General features: G+C 36.9%; 1 protein-coding gene across 13 annotated transcripts in view; it reads left to right on the top strand.

Moving 5' to 3' along the window:
- TNS1 (tensin 1) overlaps positions 1–18,149 on the top strand; it is a 356,761-nt gene that overhangs the window by 217,433 nt on the left and 121,179 nt on the right. For all 13 annotated transcript variants that reach the window (XM_039343171.1, XM_039343170.1, XM_039343169.1 and 10 more), the window contains 2 exons: positions 1,208–1,246; positions 17,340–17,381. In XM_039343171.1, coding sequence (XP_039199105.1) covers positions 1,208–1,246; positions 17,340–17,381 — 81 coding nt within the window. The remainder of the gene's footprint in view (positions 1–1,207; positions 1,247–17,339; positions 17,382–18,149) is intronic.

Here is an 18,149-nt window from a genome sequence, read left to right as displayed (position 1 = left end):
TTTTCTTCACATTCTGAAAATAAAAAGAAGGGAAGTCTGAATGTAAGCCCTGTTGAATTCCATAGGATATAAATATAATAATAATAGGTTTTGATAACTAGACACAACTCTTTTTTTGTGGGCAACTAAAAGACATGATAGGCAAGAGACTGACAGAGTTGTTTTCCCCAAATAGGTTGCAATTTCCCATTGGATTTTATTATATTTTGATTTTAGGAGTGGCATTTTTTATAATTTATGTTTGCTTCTGTTTTCCTGGTATATGAAGCACACAGGGGCTATTATTACTACTATTATAATTACTACTATTTTTTCAGCCATAAATTGGGATATTTTTGAAAGCTGCCAGTAAAATTTGGCAATAAAGGATGAAAAAAATTGGGGTTCAGGGCCTAATCAAAGCCCATAACTGTAAGTTGCCAAAGTCCTGCTTTATTGTCAAGCACTTTAAAATTGTAAAAAACCAAAAAAACTAACAAACCCCAAAATGTTAAAATTGTGGTATCCCTCCTCTTGCTCAGTAATGTTTTCTTATAATGCTAGACTTTCGCCTTGGGAGCTCATGTTGTCTAGTGAGCAAATCCTCTGTAGAGAACAGCTTTGATAAGAATTTTCAATCCTGGTCAGTTGCTTGAGAAAACAAATTTTGATGGGTTCTTACAGTGAGGATCATCCAATCTTTCTACATTTTGGATCCTTTCCCAAACAACTATTCTAAAATCTGGCTGAAAGTTCAGTTACTTTACAGAGACTGAATAATTTCCACATACAAATAAAAGAACTCAGCATCAATGTTTGGTGTACTTGATTTATTTTGGTGCATCAGTGTTTGAGCCAGTTTGGTGTAGTGGTGAGCCAGGTGTAGAAGCCCGGAGACAATGAGAGTTCTAGTCCCACCATTGGTATAAAAGCCAACTGGATGACTTGGACCAGTCACTCCCTCTCAACCCAATCTACCTCACAAGATTGTTATTATGGGGGAAATAAAGAGAAAGAAGAATTATGTATGTTTGCCCCCTTGAGTTACTTATTAAAGGTAGGATAAAAATCAAGCAAGCAAGCAAGCAAGTAAGTAAGTGTATAAATGTGACTTTTGTTAGATGGTAAAGGGGAAGTACATCCAGTGTTCAAGTGAAATGTGTGTTATTTTGCTTTTTCTGTGTTACGACTGCTAATATTGGGTCTCCTTTGTGTCTTGCTCTTTTAGGCTGCCACACCTTGCATGCCTGCTGGCAATCATGAACTGGTAAGTGTGTTTTCTTTTTCTTTGTCCCTTGCTTTTATCTATCTCATTTTTCTGCCCAGAAAATTGCCTAAGGCACTTAATCTTTGAGATGAAAGTAGATAGGTGAAGTTTAGGAATTAGAAGAGACAACAACTTGTTGGAAAAGCATCCATATGTATGTAATTCTGCTGTACATTTGGGTGTTCTTTATTTTTAATGGATTTTTCTGAATGTTTCCAAAAATATGATAAATGGAGAAGATATTAGAAAAACCCCAGCAACTGTACATTTCATACCAAAGAGTTGGTTGCATAAAAACAAGATTTGTATACTTGAAAACCAAAGAAAAGCAGGAATATTCTTATATTTGTTTTCAGAGTTTAATTATAGATACATATTTCACAGTTTGTATATTTATTGGTATACACTATTTCAGTATGTATAATGGGTGATAAGGAAGCACATTTCCCATTATGTAATAGGGTTTTTAATTGGTCTTCTCTGTCAACCTGCTGGATTCCCTCCTATACGTTATACTTTTTGGTTCTACAAAAATAATTAAACCATTGAATTCAATAATAATAATAATAATAATAATAAAGTTGGAAGGGATCTTGGAGGTCATCGAGTCCAACCCCCTGCTCAGGCAGGAAACCCTACACCATTTCGGACAGATGGCTGTCCAGTCTCTTTTTAAAAACTTCCAGTGTTGGAGCATTCATTGCTTCTGGAGGCAGGTTGTTCCACTGGTTAATTGTTCTAACTATCAGGAAGTTTCTCCTTTGTTCTAGGTTGCTTCTCTCCTTGATTAGTTTCCATCCATTGCTTCTTCTCCTGCCTTCAGGTGCTTTGGAGAATAGCTTGACTCCCTCTTCTTTGTGGCAGCCCCTGAGATATTGGAACACTGTTATAATGTCATCCCTCATCCTTCTCTTCATTAAACTACTAGACATACCCAATTCCAACAGCTTTTCCTTATATGTTTTAGCCTCCAGTCCCCTAATCATCTTTGTTGCTCTTCTCTGTACTCTTTCTAGAGTCTCAGCATCTTTTTTACATCGTGGTGACCAAAACTGGATGCAGTATTCTAGAGTTGTAAAGATTGTCCAGTCATTATTATGTTGTGAAAATACAATGATTTACTGTCAACTATTGAACTGTGCTATTCTAATATTGATCTAGATTTGCTCTATTCCATTTTGGTGTGTTTGTGAAGGTACTGGATGAGAAATCAGGAAATAGTGTGTTCAAGTCCATTCTTAGATGTGGAAGCTGGCTTGGGGACTTTTGGCCACTTTTTCTTTCTCTTTTGTTAGCCCAACCCACTCTTACAAGATTGATGTTATGGGGAAAGTAAGAGGCTGGAGAATAATGTGTGCTCCCTCGAGTTGTACAAAATAAAGGCAGGAGATGATGACGATGATGAGTGTGCCTTACACAATGAAGCAACAAAAGCCTCGAGAATTGTTATAGGCTCAGCAAAAAGCAACATTGTCTTTGTTTAACCCCAGCCCCATGAGAGATAACTGAAACTGTGTCAAGATTTGCCTTGCTTAGGAGATTTCTCAGACATTCTCTGACATTAAGGCTGAAAACTCACAATGACTCAGAAGCCTAATATCAGAAAATGATGCCCTGAGATTTCCTAAGTGTTATAACTCTTGGTTGATGAATTGGGATGAAGCCCATATAAAATTTTCGCTATATTGGATATTCTCAAGTAGACAGAAAGCCATAAAAACAGATTTCCAAGAACACCAAATGTTTAATAAGTAGAGTTATAGTAGCAAAGATAATGCTACAAAATTACAAAAGAATTCCAGTGATTGCCCAATAACTGTCCATGAATGTCCAGTAGTCAATGTTTGCAGTGAATACAAAATTCAAATTATTGTGTTTCTCTTGTCTACGCGATATAGTGGCCAAGAAACCATTCCCTTTTCAACAAGAGGGACAATAACTACTGGTAACAGGCTATTTCCTTGGGGCCATGTGAGAATTTAACGTATCACTATTGCTTTCAAATCTTCCTTGACCCTTTGTTGAAAATTTATTCAATTATTGGCAATTGACATTATCAACAATCCATTGTTACAGATCAAGAATAGATTTTAGATATTCAGAGATAACTTTCTAAGCTATCTGAAAAATTTACAGTTCTTCATATCATTACATTTCAACTAATGTCTATAAAGGAAAGACAACACATGCATATTTAATATAGCAATCTATACAGGATTATCACCCTAAAATATGGCAATAATAGGATAAGTCCAAATTGTATCTTAATGAAAGCTTTGAAAGCTTTAATCAAGATAAACAAAGTGGTCAGAATGCAACCTAAAACTACAATACTGTACAAATACTTGTTGTGATTATTGCTATGCTCTATTGGTAATAAATTCAAATTTATTCCATTTTAAAGAATAATCAGGCAGGATGTGAAACTTATATATTAATGAAATGAGAAATGTCTTATTGGCATACATTCTGATTTATTCTTGTTTATAGAATAATCAGGATATGAAAGTCGTGTATTAATAAAATGAGATTAGGAATAGGTCTATCTGTAAAAGTTACCATATGAGCTATACATGGAATTTTATTTTTTGACACTCATATCTACTCACATTAATGTTTTCAGAGTTTTAATTGTCTAGACAAGACATCCTTAAGCTATTTTGTTTTTTAAAAAAACCCAAGACATCTTTGGTATGTACCTCATCATAAATTTGGTATGTACCTCATCATAAATTTCACAAAGGACAGGCACACCATTAATGCCTTATATAGGAACTGAGTAAATTATATGATTTAGGGTCTGAGTAAATTATATTAATCCAAATAAAAACATTTTGAGGAAACACCCAAAAAGTAAGAACACATTAAAGAAACCATACAAAAAATGCTTTCTTAACATTCAGGGCTGTGGCTGCTGAATCCTGTTTATTTTAAACTAAAACAAGAACATTATAAAAATCAGAAGCCTAACCCTGAATAAATCCTGCCTGACCTGGGTACACAGTATTTGGAAGAATAAACTGGTTCCAAATAGGCATTAAAATTCTTAGTATCTAATTGTATAAGGCAAGTGATAGACAATTAGAATATATGGTAATATCCTTGTTGGTTTAGGAATAATTATAATATTTGCCTCATTAAAACTAAAAAATAGGAATTTATTTGGAAAAAAAATCAGTCAGGAAAATAGGAGATTATAGGGCCCAATATACAATATATCAAATCAGAAAATCATCAAAGGTCAGGAGTTTTCTCCAATTTCATAGATTTGACTGGAGTGACCATTTCTTGAAGTAAGAAAGTAAAGTGAGATTGGTCCTTGTGATAATTTTACTTTTTGTTAAAAGCAAACCATTTTGCCATCTATTGCTGAGGAATGGGAATCTGCACATTATTTGCATCTCCAATAAATGGTACAATATTACATTGTTTAATTTATTTTTGCCTGAAGAATACATTACATTTATTTCTCTTTTTCCATATTTCTGCTTTGCTTGATGCAGTATAATAAAATTCTACTTTGGAAGCATAACACAGTATTACGTTCATATTTAACAGAGACTAAACTATAAGATATTGGTCAGGAAATGGGTAGGATAATGAACTAATAATTCAATAACTTTACTCTTTAAGCTTGTTGCTTTATTTTATAAGCGGCATATGTGATCATTCAACCTCAGATAAATACTTTGGAGATGTTCTATATCAAAGACAATGATGTAACTGAATCACTGTTGATAAAAAAAATTGCCTTTTCCTGTTCCATCTGTTTAGCAGTCTCTATTGTTCAGCAAAGATACATTCAAGGACTATGTAGAATGAATGTACTTTTCAAACTAGATAAAATAGTAAGGATCACAAGAGCTTGGATTGAAATTGTAGTAGAATCACATGCTTTAATTTTAGATACAGAAGAATAAACTATTAGGAAATAATCTAACCAAAGAGAATTTATTTCTATGGAAGAAAGGAAAGTATACTCCCTTTGGGGAAGATTAATACAACACAAATTATTCATTCAGCTAAATTCAGAGATGTAGTCTTGCAAAATATTATGAACCTGAGAATATAATTTAGGTAGTGAAATGTTAAGAAAGAGTAAAAGTTTGATTTGAAGCACTTCCATCTATTATGTGATCTGCTGATTTAGTTTATATATATTCAAAACAATTATGTGTTTGTGGTTGGACCATAGAAATTCAGAATTTCTAAATCTTGATGTATGGCAATAAGTATTTAAAAATGACTTATCTTTCTGATACTTTTTCAACAGTTAATTTAGAAAATGTTAATGAAATGTTAACTAAAATGACAACATTTCTTAAATGTTTAGAATTGTCACTTATGTAAACTTTTTCTATCCAAGCATTCCATTAAAGGGGAACTAGGGATACTGCAGAAAACCAAATCCAGTTCTTTTCCTACCCTTTTGCTTAAATTTGGTCAATACATGTTTATGCTTTGCTGGAAACCAAGTCCTTTAATATTCCAGACTGCTGTTAACTAGTTTTAAAACCAATAATCAAGAAAAATGGCATGTTAGTTTATCCAAGCATGCTGCATCTGGATTGCATCAAAAGACAAGCTACTGCGTCCCAAAATGAGAAAAATGCAGTGTTTTTTTTAAAAAAAAACAATAATAAAATTTAAAATAAATAATATTAAAAATAAAATCTCTAAATTCTATTTTTCAAATGTCAAAAATGTTAGGATGTTAGCTAACTGCATGATTAAATATTACAAAAACCAACAGGGAAAAGGGGAAAAGTTCTGCCAATCAGCCAGTAAAATATATGGATTTTTAAAGATAGTATATTTAAAAGAGAAAAAGGAAAAGCAAAGAGGAGGGTGAGAAAAAAAAGGAGGAAAAGGAATACAGGTTAGTACAAAAACTCTGCTGTTTGTAATATTTCCTTTTAGCCAAGGTCATATGAATATAAAAAGAACATGTATTTAAGAGACAGAGATAAGTTTAAAAGCTTGGACAAAAATAACTATAATAACAGGAAAAAATAAATAATTCTCCCCCTTCTACAGGAACTTAAAAGGATAAGATATTTTTTATTTACACAGAATTATATATTGTTTTCTAAATGCCACCTGATAATAATTATAATTTTTAAAATTGGCTGACTACCTGGTAAAATATGGAAGATTCTTCTCTCATACAATATTTCTTGTAGTGTTGAACATCTGTGTCACTGAACTTTAATACAATCAGGAAAAATATAATATGAAATGTATGAAATTCAGTGGTGAAAAAAGTAAGGTTCTACATTTAGGCAAGAAAAACCAAATGCACAGGTATACTTTAGGACGTACCTTGTTCAATAGTAGTAACTGTGAGAGGGATCTCAGAGTCCTAATGGACAATCACTTAAATATGAGCCAGCAGTGTGCTGCAGCTGCCAAAAAAGCCAACACAGTGCTAGGCTGCATTAATACAGGGATAGAATCAAGATCACGTGAAATGTTAATACCACTTTACAATACCTTGGTAAGACCACACTTGGAATACTGCATCCAGTTTTGGTCACTGCAATGTAAAAAAGATGTTGAGAGTCTAGAAAGAGTACAGAGAAGAGCAACAAAGATGATTAGGGGACTGGAGGCTAAAACGTACAAGGAACGGTTGCTGGAATTAGGTATGTCTAGTTTAATGAAGAGAAGGATGAGGGGTGATATGATAGCAGTGTTCCAATATCTCAGGGGCTGCCACAAAGAAGAGGGAGTCAAGCTATTCTCCAAAGCACCTGAAGGCAAGACAAGAAGCAATGGATGGAAACTAACCAAAGAGAGAAGCAACCTAGAACTAAGGAGAAACTTCCTGACAGTTAGAACAATTAACCAGTGGAACAACTTGCCTTCAGAAACTGTGAATGCTCCAACACTGGAAGTTTTTAAGAAGAAACTGGACAGCCATTTGTCTGAAATGGTATAAGGTTTCCTGCCTGAGCAGGGGGGTGGACTAGATGACTTCCAAGGTCCCTTCCAACTTTATTATTACTATTACTATTACTATTATATCCCCTTTCAATTACTCAGTGGGATCAGGCCTTCTTGTAAAATGTCATTTCTTGCAACAAATATAGGAATGAATGATAGCGGTTTACCAGTTATACAAAAAGAAGAAGCTGGAATGTCCTGAACCTTCTCAATATCTAACTGATAATCTTCAGACATAGCTACTACTTCCTGTGTTAAAAAACACCAGCATACCTGTTATACCTGGGCAAAGACCTGGCTTCTACCTGTCCTTTTCAGGGGATACCTTTGAGTCATTGTTGACTTCTGGTGACCGCCTGGACAAGCCTCTGTAGTTTTCTTAAGATTTTGGAAGTGGTTTGCTCTTGCCTGCTTCCTAGTGTTGAGAAAAAGGAGCTGACCCAAAATCACTTAGCTGGCTTCATGCCTAAGTCAGGACTAGAACTCACACTCAGTCTCTTGGTTTCTAGCCTGGTGCCTTAACCACTACACCAAATGGCTCTCTCTACCAGCCTATCTAGTAGTAAGTCACAGACCTCCCCTTTTAGAAGGGAGTTATCACTGGGTCAGTCAAAATGGTTTGCCTTGGTCAGGCAAAATGTTTCCCTTCCCCACTGAGAGCTATCAATAGTCAGGCAAATTGCTAGTTTCTAGATAAGCAGCAAGTTCAACTTTACAAGATTTAGTATCACTTGTTTCTTCCCATGCCATTCCTCACAGTCCAGGCAAAGACTTTTACTGCTAGAGGTGGTGACATATAATTTGTTAGTATCAACAAATGCTTCATCCTGACCTGTCCTCCAGTTCATATAAATGTTAAGCAACAGAGATGAAAGGGATGATCTCTGAGATAAACCATAAGGGAGCATAAGACATTTGTGCAGGTTCTTCTCTCCCACTGTGCTGCCTTATATTATCTGCTTAGGAAGAAGTGGAACATGCTCTCCATTCCTAAGCCTTGCAGAGAGCCCAGAAGAGTATTGTCATCAAAGGTATCAAAGGCCATCTGGTGGTCTAAAAGGAATAGGATATCCACTTCTTATCCAAGCCTTGACAAAGCTCAGCTGTCAGGATGACCAGTTGGTTTCCAATCCATGCCCAGTTTTGAATCCTGTTTGGAAAAGAATTAGATAATCTGCTTCCACTAGGATACGGTGTTCCAATTTCATCATTTTCTCAACAACCTTTCTTTAAAAAGGATAATTGGGGATAAAATATTATTTGCCGAAATCAGCAGGATCCTTCCCCCCAAAAGACTCTTTAATCCAGCCATAGTCCTACTTCACTGTGTTTCCTGAAGGATCCAATTTGGGCATCGATTGAGACCACATATGGTAGAATTCACCCTACAGAACACCCTATCCACTTCCTCAGAATCAAGATGCCAGAATTAATCTCAGGTATACAAGATCTCTGAGTTTTGAGATATCTGCTCAAGGCACAATAGTGAAAGGATAGCCAAAGTAGGTTGTTAGATAAATTAGAGCTGAGCCTTTTTCATTATCTGTACACCCACATGTACATGCTCACACCAGTTGATCATTTAATGGGTGTAATTATTTCATATAGTTCTGGGCAGACTGTAGCCCAAGGGTTTGGGCAAGTCCCTTAGACTAGAGCAGTGTTTCTCAACCTTGACAATTTTAAGGCATGTGGACTTCAACTCCCAGAATTCCACAGCCAGCATTGCTGGCTGTGGAATTTTGGGAATTGAAGTCCACATGCCTTGAAATTGTCAAGGTTGAGAAACACTGGACTAGAGTGATCTCCTTCATTGAAGGTTGCTGGTATATACATTGGATCCCCTGCACCAAGTGAAGTGGTGCTCTTTGGGGATGTTGCCCTTCCATTATTTTTACATTTCATTTCACTAGGTTTAAGTTAACAACGGTAACACAATGAGTTTTTCTAAATTTTGTTTTGCTTTGTTTTCATATAGGAAGTGTCCAGCTTTCAAGGGCAGATTCTTTTGGCCGATTATATTCCACTGAGTCTGGGAGGGTGGGGTCTGTTTTAGCAAATGCTTCAAATGGTAACTCTTGCATATTTTAACCACCCACTTGCTGGGCCAATCATATTTTAGGCCCCAGTCTGGCTCTGCCAGGTCTGACTAAAGCAGAGTTTAGCAGTGAAAATTGTGTCCTTGGATCACCCAGGAGTGGGGCTGGGTGGGATGTATGCTTGGGTCAGCCCCCTTACCAGTCATGTAATAGAAAAAGCCAATTTTAAAAGAGTAAGCATTTCCTTGATTGGGATTATTAGGGCAAATATTCTCTATTTAGGGGATGAACATTTTCTAAGCACAGCCTTTCATGGTGGGAAGTATTTTCACAATATGGTAGCATCTAGGAATCACAGGGATGATAAATTTGATGCTGATGTAGGCTTGCTCAAGCACTGAACTGCATAGAGCCTGGATTGCCATTCAAAAAACAGCTTTGCTTTTGTTATTGTGGTTATCCAGGCAAGTTTTTCAGGGAAACTGAAGAGTGCAGGTAGAGGTTTTCTAGAAGAGTATCATCATCTTTTGGGGGATTCTGCTTTGTGCAGTTGAGAGATTGTGTTATTATTCAAACTGCTGCAAGATACTTGATTGGTATTTTAGTATTACAAAAGGGCTGAGAAATCTGAAGCAGTCTTAGGGTGGTTGAGGACACACAGGGGAGCAGGTGTCTTCAGTGGTTGGTCCATGTGTCACCTCTAGGTGACGCAATTCCTCATTTGCCCCATATCTTTCCAGAAGCAGAAAGGTCATGTGGAGGGAGCGGCAGCCCATGTCCTGAGGGTTGCTATATCTGCAAGATGAGTCTGCATATCAGCCTAGATTCCAATGTAAGGCCCAATGAGCATCTTGACCACAATTTCATGTGGCAATTAAAGAAACAGGCATTTGCTGCTAAAAGAGGGCAACTGTGAATCAGTATCTGCTGCACTGTAATCAAAGATATAGTGTGCTATCTCTTCACATGTTTATTTGTTACTGTCCTCATAATTACATAGCAGCCTTATTTAGAGGCCATACTGTATATCTTTCATTATTGGAGTTGATAATAAAAACAGAGAGATGTCTATTTCAGAAACTCCATTTATAGAAGTAGAATTGCTTTATCCTACAGTTACATCAATAAGCAGAACAGGTGGAAGGGACAAAGCCCAACTTTTAAAGTTCTAATCTAAGTGTGTCTCCATTTTTGGTGGATGTACAGAGGTCTTCCAGATATGCTGTGATCCTTTGCCAGAAGCATCTTATTTGGGAAACTGTTTTGCTAGTATTGAGAGTGTTTTGAGGGCCATGTAATGATTTACTTGCAGGAAGACAATTAGGCAACTTATCATATGGAACAAGTCTTCTGCTGGTGCTTGTGGAAAACCTGCCCAAGCCCAGGTATATTCAGTGTTCCTCCAAATTCAACATTTCTCCCCGAAAGAGAATGTTTGACTTTTATTTAGGGTGTATGAGGCTTTCAAGCTTCTTTTGGCAAGATGCCCTGTTAGGCAATTTCCAGAACTGACATGCTTCTTGTTATCTCAGCACAAGATTAATCTTTGTAAACATGGCTGGCATAATTAAATATTAAACATGCCAGATATGGGTCCCTGAAAATGCTTTCCAGTGTGGCATGGAAGTTTATCTATAGAAGACACATGCTCTAGTCACTTTGGAACCGTTATTGTGGGTTTGACAAGGAAACTGCGAGATGTTAGAAGTTCCCCTAGAGAACTCCCTCTGGAGACGTGTCCCAAGTCCAAGGGTAACTGTCATGCTCTAATAATGTAAGCAGAACATTGTCATGTTGAGACTTCCTTGACATAAGCAGAGTTCTAACTCTGCCTCCCAACCTAAGTAAGAAAATGATCTTCCTGAAAGCCCCTACTGCACCAAATTTCTAATGTTTAGGAATCATGGTTTCCTTAGTAAATATTCTTCTCCAGAAATAGATGTCTCTTTTCTCCCCCCCCCCCATCCTGCAGTATTTGCAACTAGTCCCTGCCTCCTGTTGTTGAATTTTCGCCTGTTTATAATTTACCTGAAAACTCCATGTTTCATGGAGATGAAAGCAATGATCCTATGAGATCAATGCCTCTTCTAGAATTTATCTTGTATACTTTTAAATGCATAGGGTTATCCCCACAGAATTTAGTCTATGACTTACGGGGGGAGGAAGCCAACATTAAAAAAAAAAAAAAAACAACAAGACAAAACACAATGTTAGTTACATTGTGAGTAATTGTAAGCCATCACATATTCAGGAACTCAGATCGTTACATTTTCCTTGCCTGAAGATGCTTTTAGGAATACTTACATGATAGTGTTCCTACAATCCCTACAGAGTGTTTTGAATTGATCTGTGAAAACATCTTCACACCTGCTAATCTCAGGACACTGAAAGCCAGCAGAAACACTGTAATACATTCAAGCCAGCCAATAGGAGGAAAGCTAATAAAATTATCAAACAGTTTTATAGTTTTATAGCCAGCCAGATGCAATCATGGTTATTGCTTCTAGTGTAAAGTAGCTAATGTATATGAGTGAAGCAGAGCAACTTAATGGTGGGATGCAAAATAGACAGCATCCATGCTGGATCAGTACAAATGTCATGGGTGTAGATGCTTGCCTTGCACTTATTCATGGAATTTATTGGCAATGCAGACAATGAGGTCCTTTGTACTCTCTGAGCTTGGCTATTTGCTTGCAAGCATTCGATTAGCTGACCAGGTATAATATCATCAGTGCTAGTGAGTGTGGGGTTTGTTCCCTATTTCTATACATAACTTGTCTTGCCAGTGTTGGTGAGGTTGCAGTTTTTTTCCTTGGTAATTTCTTGATTAGAATATTGTTTTCTGCTTGTTGTTTATCTCCTTACTGGTTCCTTGATTAGGTTATAGAGCTGAGCTATATATATTCACTTTTGATAGAGGAGACAGTGTTATCAGCTATTTCTAAGCCTTCTTATTTTCCTGCTCATTGTCCACCTTTTTTTCTTTCCCAGAAAATCTGTTCAGGAGAGGAAAGACAAAATAGCTACCTCATGGCCTCTGACTGATAGCAATAGGAGCATTCTGTTTGGAGCATTCCTTTGGACTTACATGTCTAAACTCTACTGGCTGGAGTTGACATATGGAGAGCCTGGCAGGAATTTGCAGGATATTGAGTTGACTCCATCTATTCTTCCACGCAATGGTTGCATCTTCATTTTGTGAGGCATTGTTCTGACCTTTGAACAGGAAGAACAGGAAGGCACTGAGGTTGCAAATAATGAACTTGAACTGAACAAGAATGATAAACACTGACTCAATCCTCTTCTTTACTAGCAGAAGCCGATGGATTTAGGACTAATTCTGGGGAATTTAAGAAGTGATTTACAGTAGCTGTAGCAGCGGGCACAAGATGTACGGTATGGGGAAGCAATATCTGAACTAAGGAAGAATTGACTTGCTTAAAAAAAATAACAGTTAAAAATCTGATGAATTAGCTGTATGGAAAATCTTGCAAAAGAGGCCTTAATGCATATACACAACATGAAATTTTAAAACACTAAGTGGAACCTGGAGCTGTTGCAGAATTTAATGTGTAAAGTTTTATTTTTAGTATTTCCATTTTAACCAAGACTCTGACAGCACAGCACATAAACCGCAGAAAACACTGGGCCATTGTAAGCCTCCAAATATCTTTAGGCATGGTTAACATTTTATGATTGCTGGCTTGGAGTAGTGCAAGTAGCTTCAGTACCAGTGAGCCTAAGTGCTTTTGTTATTTGTATCAGTTCAGCAAAGAGGAACCAGTTTTTAGAAGTAGTTCAGGTGAGGTGGGACCCCATTGCAACTTTGCATCATCAAACTTGAGGTTGTTAATTGCATTATGCACGGAACATTTAACAACATTCTGTTAACCAAGCAGAAGCCTCTGAAAAAGAAGAAACTGCATTTATTGGCTCGCTGATTCAATTTGTTAAAATGATGAATTTGTAATTAACTAGTCAAGATGGTTTTTCATAAAGTAGATTTTAGCTACTAATTTTAATGTTACTCAGGCTTTGACTGCTATGAAATCATTTTTTAAAAAGGCAATTTCATTTCAGAAATATCCTAGAGAAACAATGTCTGAATTATATTATGGTGAAATTAAAGGGCAGCTGAAAGAATAAGAGGAACGTTTTAGTTAGCCAATAATAAAACTACTTACAAATAAAATGATCTTAATTTCTAATATCTGAAAAGATGCTGGCAGACTGCTACAGCTCCATCGTAAAACCAAAACATTGCAAAAAGTCCTAAATTCATTTCCTTCTTTTTGAATAATTTTATTAAAAGTATTTTTGAAAAAAGATTTAAAAACTAATACAGGTAGTCCTCGAGTTATGACCCCAATTGAGCCCAACATTTATGTTTCTAAGTGAAACATTTGTTAAGTGAGTTTGCCCCATTTTGCAACTTTTTCTTGCCATAGTTGTTAAGTGAATCATGGCAGTTAAGTTAGTTATACGGTTGTTAAGTGAACCCGGATTCCCCATATGATCCCCACTGGTTGCAAAAGGGGATCACATGACCCCAGGACACAGCAACCGTCACAAATGCGAATCAGTTGCCGAGCATATGAATTTTGATCATGTGACCATGGGGATGCTACAGCGGTCGTAAGTGTAAGAAACAGTCATAAATCACTTTCTTCAGTGCTGTTGTAGTTTTGCACAGTCACTAAATGAACTGTTGTAAGTTGGGGACTACCTCTACAGGGCTAATAAAAAGAAATTTCTTTTTATCAGCCTGTACAAATAGTCTCCAACTTACAAAGAGAAAGTTAAAAGTGAAAGGAAGGGAGGGAGGAAGGGTTGATAAAATATAAAGAAGAGGCTTCTTTGTGTATTTTTTAAAATTATTATTCTAAATTCCTTATCTTTCTAACTAAAACCGAGAGATATTTTAAACTGAAACCCTGAAATACCATTCATGGTAATGCTGACAGCATTAGGCTAGAATGGATCAAAGGTCTGGCAAGGCATCTTTCTAAATTTCTTCGTCATGCCTTTCAGCTGCCCATGGAAATAGTTCTGCAGAAACTTTTCATATTGGGTGGCATGCACGTAAAGCAAATAAGTAAATAAATGAATGAATGCCCCCATCCTTATAACCCACATAACTGGGGTTGCCAAAACTTCTAAAGAAGTTTCATCTGGTGTGTAAAAAAACAACAACGTAGCATAGGGGAGACTACTTTGGTTTACCATTGAAGTTGCAGGAGATAAAGAGAACTTCCCATAATAGAAGAAATGCCTGGAGCAGCTATGTCCTTTGTAAAGTGTTGCTATGTTTGCAGGCTGGAGAGAAAGAGAGAACCTCAGGTTAATCATCTTTTGAGATAACATGACATGACTCAGTCAAGGAACAGTACCCACAATTACGTTTTAGGCCTAATACTGTAGGAGGCTGTTCTTGCCTGTAGCATCTTTGAATTATCTATTTAAGGATGTCATATGTATGAACTTTGTAAATACTACTCACATTGAGGAAGAACTTGTGGCAATCAATCAGTCTGCAAAAGCAGAGTGCATTTCGTCTAGTCAGCCCAACAACTCTTGCAGATTTGTTATTAATATTTTTAATCAGGCTTTTCCCATTCGCGTTACCCCACTTATGCCCAGGTCCCTTGTCATCACCCACAATGTGACTTTGAATTTTAGGAAGAGCCCTTCTATTCTATCACCTCTTATTATGTTCGACTGCACAGTATCAGCAGTGGGGTCCTTCCAAGTTTTGGGGTTCTATAATCTCTCAAGACTTGAAATGGATACCTAATGTTAGAACGATCATCAAAAAGGGACAAAAAAGAATGTTCTTCTTGAGTCAACTTAGGTAATTTAGACTGTCTCAGGAGCCGTTGATAAAGTTCTGCAGAGAATTATTGAGTCTGTCATTTGTACTTCTATAACTGTCTGGTTTGGTACAGCAACCTGACAGGACAAGTACAGACTTCAACAGATAGTTAGGACTGCAGAAAGAACAATTGCAACCAGCCTGCTTTCCATTGAGGACCTGTATATTCCATGAGTCAGAAGGACAGCTGAGAAAATATCTACAAACCCCTCACATCCTGAACATAAACTGCTTCAACTCTTCCCCTTGGGATGTTGCTATAGGCCATTACATGCCAAAACAACTAGACACAGAGACAGTCCCCCCCCCCCCCCCGTGCTATCATTCTGCAGAACACCTAATCCTCACAGCATTGTCTTATGTCTGAGTGTATTTACCCATATTATATGACTATAGTATTATTATCCTTCTCATCTTCTCTACTACCCCTTCTTATTGGTATCATTGCTATGATTATTATTGCTCTGTTGCTTTGCCATGTACATTGAGAGCTTTTGCACAGGAAACAATTTCCTTGTGTATCTAATCACACTTGGCCAAATAAAGCTATTCTATTCTATTCTGTTCTGTTCTGTTCTGTTCTATTCTATTCTATATGCAGTCCATAAAAGTTATAGATTTTATTGATGGATTTTCTTATTTGCAGATGGATGTCATTGTACACAAAATAGCTGGTTTTTTAACTCGGAGAACCCCCTTATTGTAGGTCACAGTTATGTCAGATTGGGCACGCCCTAATACAGAGTTTGACTAGCATGGGTAAAGATAAGGAATTAAGTTGTTTTGAAGTAAATTCTTCGACAATCACAAAACCTGATATTCCCTCCAGCTTTGTACTGGATGTTCTGACCTAGCAGTAATTTTCTAAGGTCTCAACATTAACCATGAGTTGTTTTTAACTGGGCAAACTTGGGAATGAACCTTCAAAGCAAACTGAATACTGTGTGCAATGCTTTTCCCATAAAAGGAGAAGCATACTCTTGCTCCTGGAAATAGGGTTATGATACTGTACTGCCACAGCATTTCAGGACGAACAGTGTAGCAGAAATTGCAAAACCTGTGCTTGCTGTGCTGTTATCCCACTTTGCCATGTATTCAGTCTGCAAATATAATAGTCTGAGCTCAGCCATCCAGCCTTTTAAAAATACCCATGTGGGTAGAATTGTAGTGTTTTATAATCGGTGAGCCTTTGGAAACAAACTTTTCCAGTTTTCTAGGACATCATTTATGTACCACTTTTTTAAAACCAGAATTATGAGTATTTTAACCAATTCTGCTAAGCCTCTGGCTTGGGGTTTGAAACTTTTTTGCTGCCAAAGCCAACTGCAGGAAACCATTGGAGCCTTTGAACAAATTTGATGGCTTGCACTTCCTCAAAGGAAGGGCTGAAGAACGTAAGAGCCTCATGAGCTGAATTGTTTTATAGCCTTAACAAATAAACATGTCAATGAGAGATCCCACATTGATCCGATCTCATAAAAATATTAGCAAAGCAAAGAGAAGATTTAAAGATGAGGATTCAGATGAGAAATCATATACTGGAAAAAATAATTCATCCCCTTGTTTGTGCCAATAAAAACTGCCCCCCCCCCTTTTTTAGATAGATGCCGCATGAGACTTTTAATGCAGAAACTTCTACATTCTGTGGAATGCAGAAAAATAGAAAAGGCAGAGATACAGGGATTTTGTGATAAACAAGAGATACTGTAAGTAGTTGCTGGCAAAATTGGAGCAGAAAGAGAAGTGGTACTGGAGAGAGAAAAAGAGGATGAACAGAGAGTTTGGGGGTGTGATATCTCCTGAGGATGAAGGAACCAAAGCAGAAGGACTATGGGAGAGAGTTGTTGAGGGCAACTAGGTGAGGTTGAACTTAGAAATGGCAGAAAATGGACTAACTGGAAAATACAGAGTTAAAATTTTAGCAAACTCTTTTACCCAGTTATACAGTAAGGCCCCCTTTGACCTAATTCATGTTTAAAAGTGGTTTGGATGATTTGTATTTGCACTCAACATTAACTTCCTCTCTATCCTTTAGAATTGAACTTGGTCATTAACTGGGGAGCCTGGCCAGCTTCCAGGGATTCCTGACCTTTTGGATCTCCTTCCACAGCTACAGGAGGGAAGAGGGATGTAGGAAAATTGTATGGGAACTTGAAAGTTTGTTTTATAAATATGCAAGGAAGTTTTACATTTGAACCTGGCGTTTATGCTTTCTTTGTTTTTCTTCTCTGTGCAGCCATCCACTGAGGAGAGCCCTGCAAAACATGTAGATACCCCGGTAAGTTTCTCTCTTAGAGTTTGTAGTGATTGACATTACATCTCTTCTGTTCCATGTCAAGTAGTTCCCCATCTAATTCTCTGCAATGACATTAGTCTTTCTGGCTATGAGAGCTGCCCAAATCCCTGGTTCGTACAGCTATTTCAGCTTTTCCTTTGCGTTATCATGTTTCTAACCCATTTAGCAACAAAACTGCATCTTATTTTCCAGCTGAACTGAACGATGATGCTGGAGATTGTCCCTAAGGCCTGTCAACAATAGTGCAGCTCTTTGGTCTAGCATCAGGAGTGAAACATTAGTGCTAAACAATTTGCAAATGATATGACTTAGGAAATGGCAAATGATATGACTTAGGAAATGGTTTTCCAAACATTGCATTAAAGTCAGCTTAATTGAATCCATCTTAATTTATTTACATTTTCACTGTACTCTGCCTTGCTTTTCCACTCTTAGGAAATGGAAGATGGAAATAGATAACAAAGCAAAAACAAAACATAAAACGGTTAAAATCTGGTTAAAACAGCACTTAAAATCATTATTAATTTGATGCATTAATTCACTTAATTAACCCAAATGAAATCATCTTTCATTTAGTCTAAAAGTCCAAGCTGAAGGGAAAGGTTTTGCCTTCTTTCTTAAAGACAGAGAAATTGGGGAATAAGCTTAACTCCCGAGGCAACTGTTCTTAGCTTGGAAAGAATACAAGGGAAATGCAGCTAACACAATTTAAGCCCATTTCCAATCTCTCCTAACTGTACTTAAGATTCA

The sequence above is a fragment of the Crotalus tigris genome, unplaced genomic scaffold, assembly GCF_016545835.1.
Source record: "Crotalus tigris isolate CLP2741 ecotype Arizona unplaced genomic scaffold, ASM1654583v1 scf7180000017834.3080900, whole genome shotgun sequence".
Classification (NCBI taxonomy): Eukaryota; Metazoa; Chordata; class Lepidosauria; order Squamata; family Viperidae; genus Crotalus; species Crotalus tigris.
Note: the sequence above shows the minus strand (reverse complement) of the source record. Positions and strands in the feature narration are given on the sequence as shown.